Genomic DNA, 10,060 nt, shown 5'->3' on the forward strand with positions numbered 1-10,060 from the left:
GGGAAGCAGCGCATAGCACAGGGAGATCAGCTCGGTGCTTTGTGACCACCTAGAGAGGTGGGATAGGGAGGGTGGGAGGGATGGAGACACAAGAGGGAAGAGATATGGGAACATATATATGTGTATAACTGATTCACTTTGTTATAAAGCAGAAACTAACACACCATTGTAAAGCATTTATACTCCAATGAAGATGTTTAAAAAAAACCAACTCCATCGACTGTTGCTAGATTTAAATTTGATTTGAGTTCTATATTTAAAGAATATAAAGTTGTTCTAGTTTGGCGTCCTTAGGCACTAGTTATTCATACTCATTAATTTCATTTATTCAAGCAGTCAGTCATAAAACTGTTGCATACTTGCTGTTTATGTGCCTGATATTCGTGAATACAACAGACATCCCTTGATTCCATGAAGCTTAGAGTCTAATAAAGAATAAAACAAGGAAACTGATAATTTCCATGGTGTACTAATGGCTATGAGGGCAGAAAATATTGTTACGAGGCGAGCAATTTCATGAAATTCTTCCTATATGTATCCACTTATATTTGACCTCCTCATTTGATATTAAAATATACATACTTTTACAGCAAGAGCTCCAGGTACTTAGCAAATTATTATTGTTTGATCCAGTAATTATATATTTATGAAGGCTTCAAGAAGAAAATTTGGAAAATAAAATTGCACATAAATATCTAAATTTATTATGTTAAAAATGTTTCTGTTTGTTATAGAAACAAACAGATGAATGTTGAATGAGTCCATGGATGTTCTTATGAGAGCATCTCTAAGAGGACTGTTTCTGAATAAAGAGGGTGCAACATGTGACTTATGTTCTTAATGTAACCAACCCTTCTATTTTGGCCATAACTGATTGGACTAGCAATTGGTATCTGAGCCAAAGGAGGATATATATAAATTATATTGAGTTCTAGTATGCCTCAGAGTGTAAGCTTGCTTATTGTGTGTGTTATGAGTGGGAGCAGAAGCAACTGATCCAATTAGAACCTCTGTGGGTTTTGTTGTGGAAGGATATAGAAGACCAAAGAGAAGGTGAATATTTTGAACTGAGGTTTTATCTCCAGCAACTGAGCTGTTGTCTCACTTCTCCATGAGGTTTGCTATATGTTCCAGTCCTGTATAGGAAACTCCAGAAATCACTGGGACCCACAGTGACAGACAATACAGAAGGAGAGATAATATCCTCTCTTAAATCATGTTTGTTTGTCTACTCTCAATGACTCCCCTTATCTCTTCCTTGTATCATCAAAAAGTCCAACTAATATAATTCAAAATAATGTAACACATGTAACATTTGAAAGACTATCAAATTGAAACATTCTTGTCTTTAGAAGACAAAAAACTCATTAACTATCATAGCTAGCAAGTATACAAAAATTACACAAAAAAGTTAACAAAATTCATGTCTTTTCAAGTTAAAGAAATAAATTTCATTTTAAATAATGTCAAAAACCATTTGACAGTATTCTCACAGTTGAATAATGATTCAATTATCTAATACTATTTAACTTGACACAAAAATTATGGTAAAATTTAATCAAACTATTTGGAGCACAGCCTGAGTCACATTTAATAAAGAGTACATATCGCTTACACAGCGTGTGATTACACCTATCAGATAATTTTCATGTGTATTTTCTTTTCTCATTTGATATTAGCAGTTTCACTTATCTAGGATCACACAGCATGTTAATGGCAGAGCCAGGACTTGACTCCAGGTCTTCTAATGCCAGCTTGAGTGTTCTATATTTTCTATCTGCCTTGCTACTTTAGACAAAGGACAATCCATAAGAAATTAGTGTACACTAAATAGGAACTTAATTTATTTTTATTTTATTTAATCACTTTCTCCATTATTTATTAGAGGAAAGTTATTTCAATATTATAAAATAGAGAGAGACTAGCTATAAACTAGTCTAATTTTGATCATGGTTAATTCACCCCTATCAAATTTTAAGCCCAAATTACAAAACTATAAAGAAATATGAAAGCCAAATTTAACAAAAAGTTTCTCTTTAGTTGCTTGCTAATTCTTGTAATGAGCTACTTTTATTCTAAAAATTATCATAATTTCAAAATCAATTTCAATTGTTAAGAATTTGCTCCTGATAGAGGAAAACTGGGTTAGGAAGAAAGTAAAATTATACTAATCTCTTATATTTTAATGATAAACATTTAACTGTGAATTTACTAAGAAAAAAATAGAGTGTATCTAGAGATTTATAGATTACATGCTAATACATTTATGATCTTCCAAACTAAATTATTTATCTGAGAAAATATCCCTGGATAATCAATCTCCATAGAATTTTCCATGTAAGTATATATGCAATATGTATATGAATGTGTATATATATATGTTTGCATATATTTTCCTTAAATATATATATCTGCATATATCCATATATATAAGTGTACGTATATATTTGGAACAGTAACATAGGAAAGATCTACTATAGTATCAAACCTTATAAAACACAAAAGACCCCTAAATAACCTATCAACTTTCTAGCTACACAGAATTTAAACACATGAAAAGCTACATGCAATTCACATAATATACAACTGAAAACCATGTGGAGACTTGCAGAAACTTTCAAATTTCATTTATTGATATTTCAGCTAAAATGAGGGACTGTTTTAAAAATTGCTTCCTATGTCAATCACATAGCATTACAAATAGTTACTTTGCTTTCTTTTCTTGTCAAGAAAGCTACTCTATAACACCGCTGTCAGTGAATGGCTGACTTCCTATCTAATGGGCAGATAGAAGGGAAATGAGAATTTCTTATCAACAGAAGTTTTGGGGTACTATTTTGTCATTATATATACATAAATTCCACAAGAATAAAAATTGCATTTATAAATTTCAGGTTTGACTGGCATTCTAAATGAAAAAAAAAGTAGAAAGTGTAGATGTTTCCACATATTCTTAATAATGGGAAATGGATGCAGATGTTAACTATCTGATTTGTTTCCACTGGTCACATGTTTTCAAACTGCTTCATGACTAACATAAACAAATATATTTGCTTAAAAGCTAAACATGTTCAAAGAATGTCTTTCAAAAAACAATGAAAAAATCAATAGTATGTGACATCATGAAGGTAAAAGAAATGGTATAAAGTTCTTGTTAGACTAACAACTAGAAAAGATGTCCACTATTGCCACCTTGAGAGAAATTTAAGAAAATGCATTTTGAAAACAAGATTTGCAAACAGGCATTAAAAGTTGCCGTGCACAGTTATCTCGGGGGTCTCGGTGGAGGCCCTGTTCTGTCCGTGGGGTCCCTCTCCAGCCTGGCCTGTGTGTGGTGTACGGGTGGGGGTGATGGTCTGTCTGTGGGGTATCTTGGGGAATGGTCTGCCTCTGGCGTCACAGTGGAGGTCCTGGTGTGTCCATTGGGTCCCGGTGGGGTCCCTGGCCTATCCATTGGGACGGGTGGGGGCCAAGCTCTGTTCGTGGGGTCCTGCTGGTGGCCCTGGTTTATCTTTGGGGTCTGTGTGTGGTGTCCCAGTGGGGTCCATGGTCTGTCTGTGTGGCACCGGTTGGTAGTCGTCTCTGTGTGGGGTACCGATGAGGGCCCTGGTCTGTCCGTGGGGTGCTGCTGGGGCCCTGGCTTGTCCGTGCGGTCCCTCTAGGGGCCCTGGTCTTTCCATGGGGTACTGGTGGGGGTTCTGGTATGTCCTTGGGGTCCCGATGGTGGCCCTGGTCTGTAGGTGGGGTCCCAGTGGGGGCCCTGGTGTGTCCGTGGGGTCCCACTGTGTCCAGTGGGGTACTTCTGTGTATGCGGTACCAGTAGGGGCAAAGGTTTGTCTATGGGGTTCCAGTGGGGGCTCTGGTCTGTCCGTTGGTTCCCGCTGGGGGCTGGTCTGTGTGTGGGGTCCCGGTGGGGGACCTGGTTTGTCTGTATGGTCCCAGTAGGGCCTGGTCTGTCTGTGTGGTGACTTTGGGAAATGGTCTGCCCGTGGCGTCACATGAGTGCCTTGGTGTGTCCATTGGGACCCAGTGAGCTCCCTGGCCTGTCCATTGGGTCTGGTGGGGGCCCTGGTCTGTCCATGGGGTCCCGTTGGGATCTGGTCTGTGTGTGGGGTTCCCGTGAGAGTCATTGTCTGTTTGTGTGGTCCCGGTTGGTAGTGGTCTGGGTTTGGGGTCATGATGGGGGCCCAGGTCTGTCCTTGCGGTCCCGGTGGGGACCCAGGCCTGTCCATTGTGACCGGTGGGGGCCAAGCTCTGTTCGTGGGGTCCTGCTGGTGGCCCTGGTTTATCTTTGGGGTCCTGTTGGAGGCTGGTTTGTGTGTGGGTCCTGTGGGGGCCCAGGTCTGTCCATGGAGTCCCAGTGGAGGCCCTGGTCTGACTGTTGGTTCCCAGTAGGGGCCCTGGTCTCTCAGTGGGGTTCCGGTGGGTTCCTGGTCTGTCCCTTAGGTCCCAATGGGGGCCCTGGTCTGTCCGTGGCCTCCTGATGGAGGACCCGGTCTGACTGTGTGGTCCCAGTGGGGCCCTGGTCTGTCCGTGGGGTCCCAGTGCGGGCCCTGGTGTCTCCGTGGGGTCCCTGTGGGGGTCTTAGTCTGTCTGTGGAGTACTGGTGGAGGCCCTGGCCTGTCTGTTCGGTCCCGCTGGGGGCCCTGAAGTGTCCGTGGGGTCCGGTGGTGGCCATGGTCTGTCTGTGGAGTCCCTTTGGGGGTTGGTCTGTGCGTGGGGTCCCGGTGGGGGCCCAGTTTGGTCCTTGGGGTCCCAGTGGGGGCCCTGGTCTGAATATGGGCTCCCGGTGGGGGCTTTGGTCTATACGTGGGGTACTGGTGTGGGCCCTGGTCTGTCCCTGTGGTCCCGATGGGGGCCCTGCTCTGTCTGTGGGGTCCCGTTGGAGCTGGCCTATGTGTGGTGTCCCAGTTGGGGCGATGGTCTGTCTGTGGGATTCCAGTGGGCGCCCTGGTGTGTCCGTGGGGTCCCACTGGGTGCTGGCCTCTGGGTGGGGTCCTGGTGGGTGTCCTGTTGTGTCTGTGTAGTCCCACTAGGGGCTGGTCTCTCTGTGGGGTCGTTTTGGGGAATGCTTTGCCTGTGGCATCACAATGGGGCCCCTGGTGTATCCATTGGGTCTTGATGGGGTCACATCCTGCCCATTGGGTCTGGTAGGGTCCCTGGTCTGTCCATTGGTTCCCAGTGGGGTCTGATCTGTGTGTGCGGTCCCGGGGGGGTCTGTAGTCTGTGTGGCTCCTGTTGGTAGTGGTCTCTGTGGGTGGTCCCAGTGGAGGCCCCGGTCTGTCTGTGGGGTCCCAGTGGTGTCCTGACCAGTCCATTGGTTCAGGTGGGGCCATTGTCTGTCCAGGGGTCTTGGGGGGAGCCCTGTTTTGGCCATGTGGTTCCTCTCGGGCTTGGCCTGTGTGTGGCGTCCGGGTGGGGGCGATGGCCTGTCTGTGGGGTTCCAGTGGGTATCATGGTCTCTCCCTGGGTTCCAATAGGGGCTGGTCTGTCTGTGGGGTACCTTTGGGGAATGGTCTGCCTCTGGCTTTACAGTGGAGGCTTTAGTGTGTCCATTGGATCCCGGTGGGTTCCCTGGCCTATCCATTGGGACTGGTGGGGGCCCTGATCTGTCCATGGGATCCCGGTGGGGTCTGGTCTGTGTGCGAGGTCCCAGTGAGGTTCATGGTCTGTCTGTGTGGTGCTGGGACGTCGTCGTCTCTGTGTGGGGTCCCGAAGGGGCCATGGACTGTTCTCGGGGTCCCGTTGTGGGCCCTGGTGTGCCGTGGGGTCCCGGTGGGGGTTGCCCTGTGTGTGCGTTCCCGGTGGGGGCGAAGGTTTGTCTATGGGGTTCCAGTGGGGGCTCTCGTCTGTCCGTGTGGTCCCGCTGGGGGCTGGTCTGTGTGTGGGGTCCCGGTGGGGGACCTGGTCTGTCTGTTACCCAGTAGGGCGTGGTCTGTCTGTGGGGTCCCTTTGGGGAATGGTCTGTCTGTGGTGTCACAGTGAGGGCCCTGGTGTGTCCATTGGGTCCCAGTAGGCTCCCTGGCCTGTCCATTGGGTCTGGTGGGTGCCCTGGTCTATCCATGGGGTCCCGTTGGGATCTGGTCTCTGTGTGGGTTTCCCGCGGGGGCCATTGTCTGTTTGTGTGGTTCCGGTTGGTAGTGGTCTGGGTTTGGGGTCACGATGGGGGCCCTGGTCTGTCCGTGGGGTCCGGATGAAGTCCCTGGCCTGTGTGTTGGTTCCCGTTGGAGGCCTGGTGTGTCTGTGGGGTCCTGGGGTCCTGCTGGTGACCCTGGTTTATCTGTGGTGTCCCTTTGGGAACTGGTCTGTGTGTGGGGCCTGTGGTGGCCCAGGTCTGTCCGTGGGGTCCCAGTGAGGGCCCTTGTCTGACTGTTTGTTCCCATTAGGGGCCCTGGTCTGCCTCTGGGGTCCCAAAGGAGGCCCTGGTGTGAACATGGGTTCACACTGGGGTCCCTGGTCTGACTGTTGGGTCCCGGTGGAGGCCCTGGCCTGTGTGTTGTGTCCCGGTTTAGGATCTGGTGTGTCCGTGGGGATCCAGTGGGGCTCTGGTCTGTCCGTGAGGTCCTGGTGGAGGCCCTTACCTGTCTGTTGGGTCCCACTCTTGGACCTGGTGTGTCCGTGGGGTCCCGGTGGTGGCCCTGGTAGGTCTGTAGGTTCCCTTTGGGGGTTGGTCTGTGCATTGGGTCCCAGTGGGGGCCCTGGTCTGTCCGTGGGGTCCTGGTGGAGGCTTTTGCCTTTCCATTGTGTCTGGTGGGGGCCAAGCTCTGTCCGTGGGGTCCCTGTGGGGTCTCTGGTCTGTCCGAGGGGCCTTGCTGGGGGCTGGCCTCTGTGCGGTGTCCCAGTGAGGGCGATGATCTGTCTGTGGGGTTTCAGTGGTGGCCCTGGTTTCTCCGTGGGGTCCCGTTGTGGGCTGGTTTGTGTGTGGGGTCCTGGTGTGGGCTCTGGTCTGTCTGTGTGGTCCCAGTAGGGTCTGGAATGTCTGTGAGGTCCCCTTGGGGAATGGTCTACCTGTGACGTCACAATGGGGTACTGGTGTGTCCTTTGGGTCCCCGTTGATCCTGAGGGCTGTCCATTGGATCTTGTGGTGTCCGTGGTGTGTCCATGGGGCCCCGATGATTTCTGGTCTGTGTGTGGGGTCTCAGTGGGGGCCATGGTCTGTCTGTGTGGCCCCGGTTCGTAGTGGTCTGTGTGGGGCCTCCCAATGGTGACCTTGGTCCATCCGTGTGGTCTTGATGGGGGCCCTGGTCTGACTGTGGTGTCCCGGTGGAGGCCGGGGTCTGTCCGTGGGTCCCGGTGGGGACCCCGGTCTGTGCCTTGGGTTCCGGTGGGTGCCCTGGACTTTCCGTGGGTTCCTGGAGTGGGCCCTGGTCTGTCCGTGTAGTCCCTGTGGGGACCCTGATCTGTTCGTGGGATCCTGGTGGGGGCCATGGTCTGTCCGTGTGGCCCCCGTTTGGGCCTTGGTCTGTCCGTGGTGTCCCGGTGGGGGACCTGGTCTGTCTGTGGGGTCCTGGTGTGGGCCCTGGTCTGTCCATGGGATCCCAGGGGGAGCCCTGGTGTGTCTGTGGGGTCCCAGTGGAGGACCTGGCCTGTCTGTTGGGTACCGGTGGGGGCACTGGTGTGGCCGAGGAGTCCCGGTGAGGCCCTGGTCTGTCCGTGGGGCCCCGGTGGAGGACCTGACCTGTATGTCGGGTCCTGGTGGGGGCCTTGGTGTGTCCGTGGGGTCCTGGTGGGTGCCCTAGTCTGTCCATTCGGTCCCAGTGTGGTCCCTGGCCTGTCCATTGTTTCTTTTGGGGACCGTGGACTGTCCGTAGGGTCCTTCTGGGGTCCCTGTTCGGTCCATGGGGTCCCGAAGGAGGACCCAGTCTGACGTGGGTTCTCAGTGGGGGCCCTGTTCTGTCCGTGGGGTCCTGGGGGGGCCCTGGTCTGTCCCTGGGGCCCAATGGAGCCCCTGGTCTGAACATGCTTTCCCATTGGGGTCCCTGGTCTGACTGTGGGGTCCCGGTGAAGGCCCTAGCCTGTGTGTTGTGTCTGGTTTTGGGGTCCTGGTGTGTCTGTGGGGTCCCGGTGGGGCCCTGGTCTATCCATGGGGTCCTGAGGGGGGGCCCTGGCCTGTCCATTGGTTCTGGTGGGGGCCCTGGTCTGTCCATGGGGTCCCATTGTTATCTGGTCTGTGTTTGGGTTTCCCGTGCGGGCCATTGTCTGTCTGTGTGGTCCCGGTGGTAGCCGTCTCGGTTTGGTGTCACGATGGGGACGTTGGTCTGTCTGTGGTGTCCAGGTGAGGTCCCTGGTCTCTCTGTGGGGTCCAGTTGGGGGCCCTGGCTTGTCCATTGCGTCTGGTGGGGACCCAGTGAAGTCTCTGGTCAGTCTGTGCGTTCCTGCTGGGGGCTGGACTGTGTGCGGTGTCCCGATGGGTGCGATAGTCTGTCTGTGGGGTTCCAGTGGGGGCCCTGGTATCTCCGTGGGGTCCCGCTGTGTGTTGGCCTGTGTTTGCAGTCCTGGTGGGGGCGAAGGTTTGTCTATGGGGTTCCAGTGGGGGCTCTGATCTGTCCGTGGTGTGCAACTGGCGTTGGTCTCTATGTGGGGTCCCAGTGGGTCCCCGGTCTGTCCATAGGTTCCCAGTAGGGCCTGGTCTGTCTCTGGGGTACCTTTGGGGAATGCTCTGCCCTTGGCATCACAATGAGGGCCCTGGTGTGTCCATTGGGTCTGGTGGGGTCCCTGGTCTGTCCATGGCGTCCCCTTGGGATCTGGTCTGTGTGTGGGGTCCCCGTGGCAGCCATTGTCTGTTTGCGTGGTCCCTTTTGGTAGTGGTCTGGGTGTGGGGTCCCACTGTGGTCTGTCCCGGTTGTTGCGATGGTCTGTCTGTGGGGTTACTGTAGGTTCCCTAGTCTGTCTTTGGGGTCCCAGGAGGGGCTGGTCTTTCTGTGGGCTCCCTTTGGGTAATGGTCAGCCTATGGTGTCACAGTGGGGGTTCTGTTGTGTCCATTGGGTATCTGGGGGTCCCCGGCCTGTCCATTGGTTCTGGTGGGGGCTCTGGTCTGTCCATGGGGTCCCGGTTGGGTCTCACTGTGTGTGAGGTCCCGGTTGAGGCCATGGTCTGTCTGCGTGGCCCTGCTCGTTAGTGGTCTGTTTGTGGACTCCCGATGGTGGCCCTGGTCTGTCCGTCAGGTCCTGATGGGGGCCCTGGTCTGAATGTGGGAACACGGTGGGGGCCATGGTCTAACCGTGGCATCACAGTGGGGGTCATGGTCTATCTGTGGCGTTTTGGTGGGGGCCCTATTCTTTCCGTGTTGTCCCGGTGTGGGTCCATGTTTGATCTTGGGGTCCGGGTAGGGGTCATGGTCTGTCCGTGCGGTCCCAGTTTGGGGCCTGGTCTGTCCGTGGTGTCCCTGTGGGTCCCTGTTCTGTCCTTGGGGTCCCAGTGTGTTCCTGGCCTGTCCATTGGGTCTGATGGGGGCCCTGGTCTGTCCGGGGGTCTCGGTGGGTCCCTGGTCTGTCCATGTGGTCCTGTTCGGGCCTGGACTGTGTTTGGCGTCCGGGTGGGGACGATGGTCTGTCGGTGGGGTTCCAGTGGGTGTCATGGTCAGTTCGTGGGGTTCAAGTTTGTGCCCTTGTCTCTCCGTGGTGTCCCGGTGTGGACCCTGTTCTGTCCGTGGGGTCGCAGTGGGGTCCTGGCGCGTGCATTGGTCTGTTGGGGTTCCTGGTCTGTATGGGGTTCTGGGTGGGGGCCCTAGTCTGTCCGTGATTTTCCACTCGGGCCTGGTCTGTCCGTGGGGTCCCTCTGGGTGTGATGGTCTGTGGGGTTCCATGGGTGTCATGGTCGGTCTGTGGGGTCCCAGTAGGGGCTGGTCTGTCTGTGGTGTAACTTTGGGGAATGGTATGCCTCTGACATCACAGTGGGGGCTCTGGTGTGTCTACTGGGTCCCGGTGGGGACTCTGGCCTATCCATCAGGAATGGTGGGGGCCATGTTCTGTCCTTGGGATCCCGGTGGGGTCTGGTCTGTGTGCGGGGTCCTGGTGGGGTCCATGGTCTGTCTGTGTGGTGCCGGTTGATAGTCATCTC

At 52.7% G+C, this 10,060-nt stretch overlaps 2 protein-coding genes across 2 annotated transcripts; both read right to left on the reverse strand.

The window, feature by feature from the left end:
* Positions 1-3,446: 3,446 nt before the first annotated feature.
* On the reverse strand, positions 3,447-4,232 carry LOC112064704 (proline-rich protein 2-like). The gene has a single exon (XM_024122991.1). The coding sequence runs from the start codon at positions 4,230-4,232 to the stop codon at positions 3,447-3,449; it is 786 nt and encodes a 261-aa protein (XP_023978759.1).
* A 210-nt stretch (positions 4,233-4,442) lies between these two features.
* On the reverse strand, positions 4,443-5,336 carry LOC112064705 (proline-rich protein 2-like). Its single transcript, XM_024122992.1, has one exon. The coding sequence runs from the start codon at positions 5,334-5,336 to the stop codon at positions 4,443-4,445; it is 894 nt and encodes a 297-aa protein (XP_023978760.1).
* Between the last annotated feature and the right edge of the window lie 4,724 nt (positions 5,337-10,060).

This window comes from Physeter macrocephalus, chromosome 6, assembly GCF_002837175.3.
Source record: "Physeter macrocephalus isolate SW-GA chromosome 6, ASM283717v5, whole genome shotgun sequence".
Lineage (NCBI taxonomy): Eukaryota > Metazoa > Chordata > Mammalia > Artiodactyla > Physeteridae > Physeter > Physeter macrocephalus.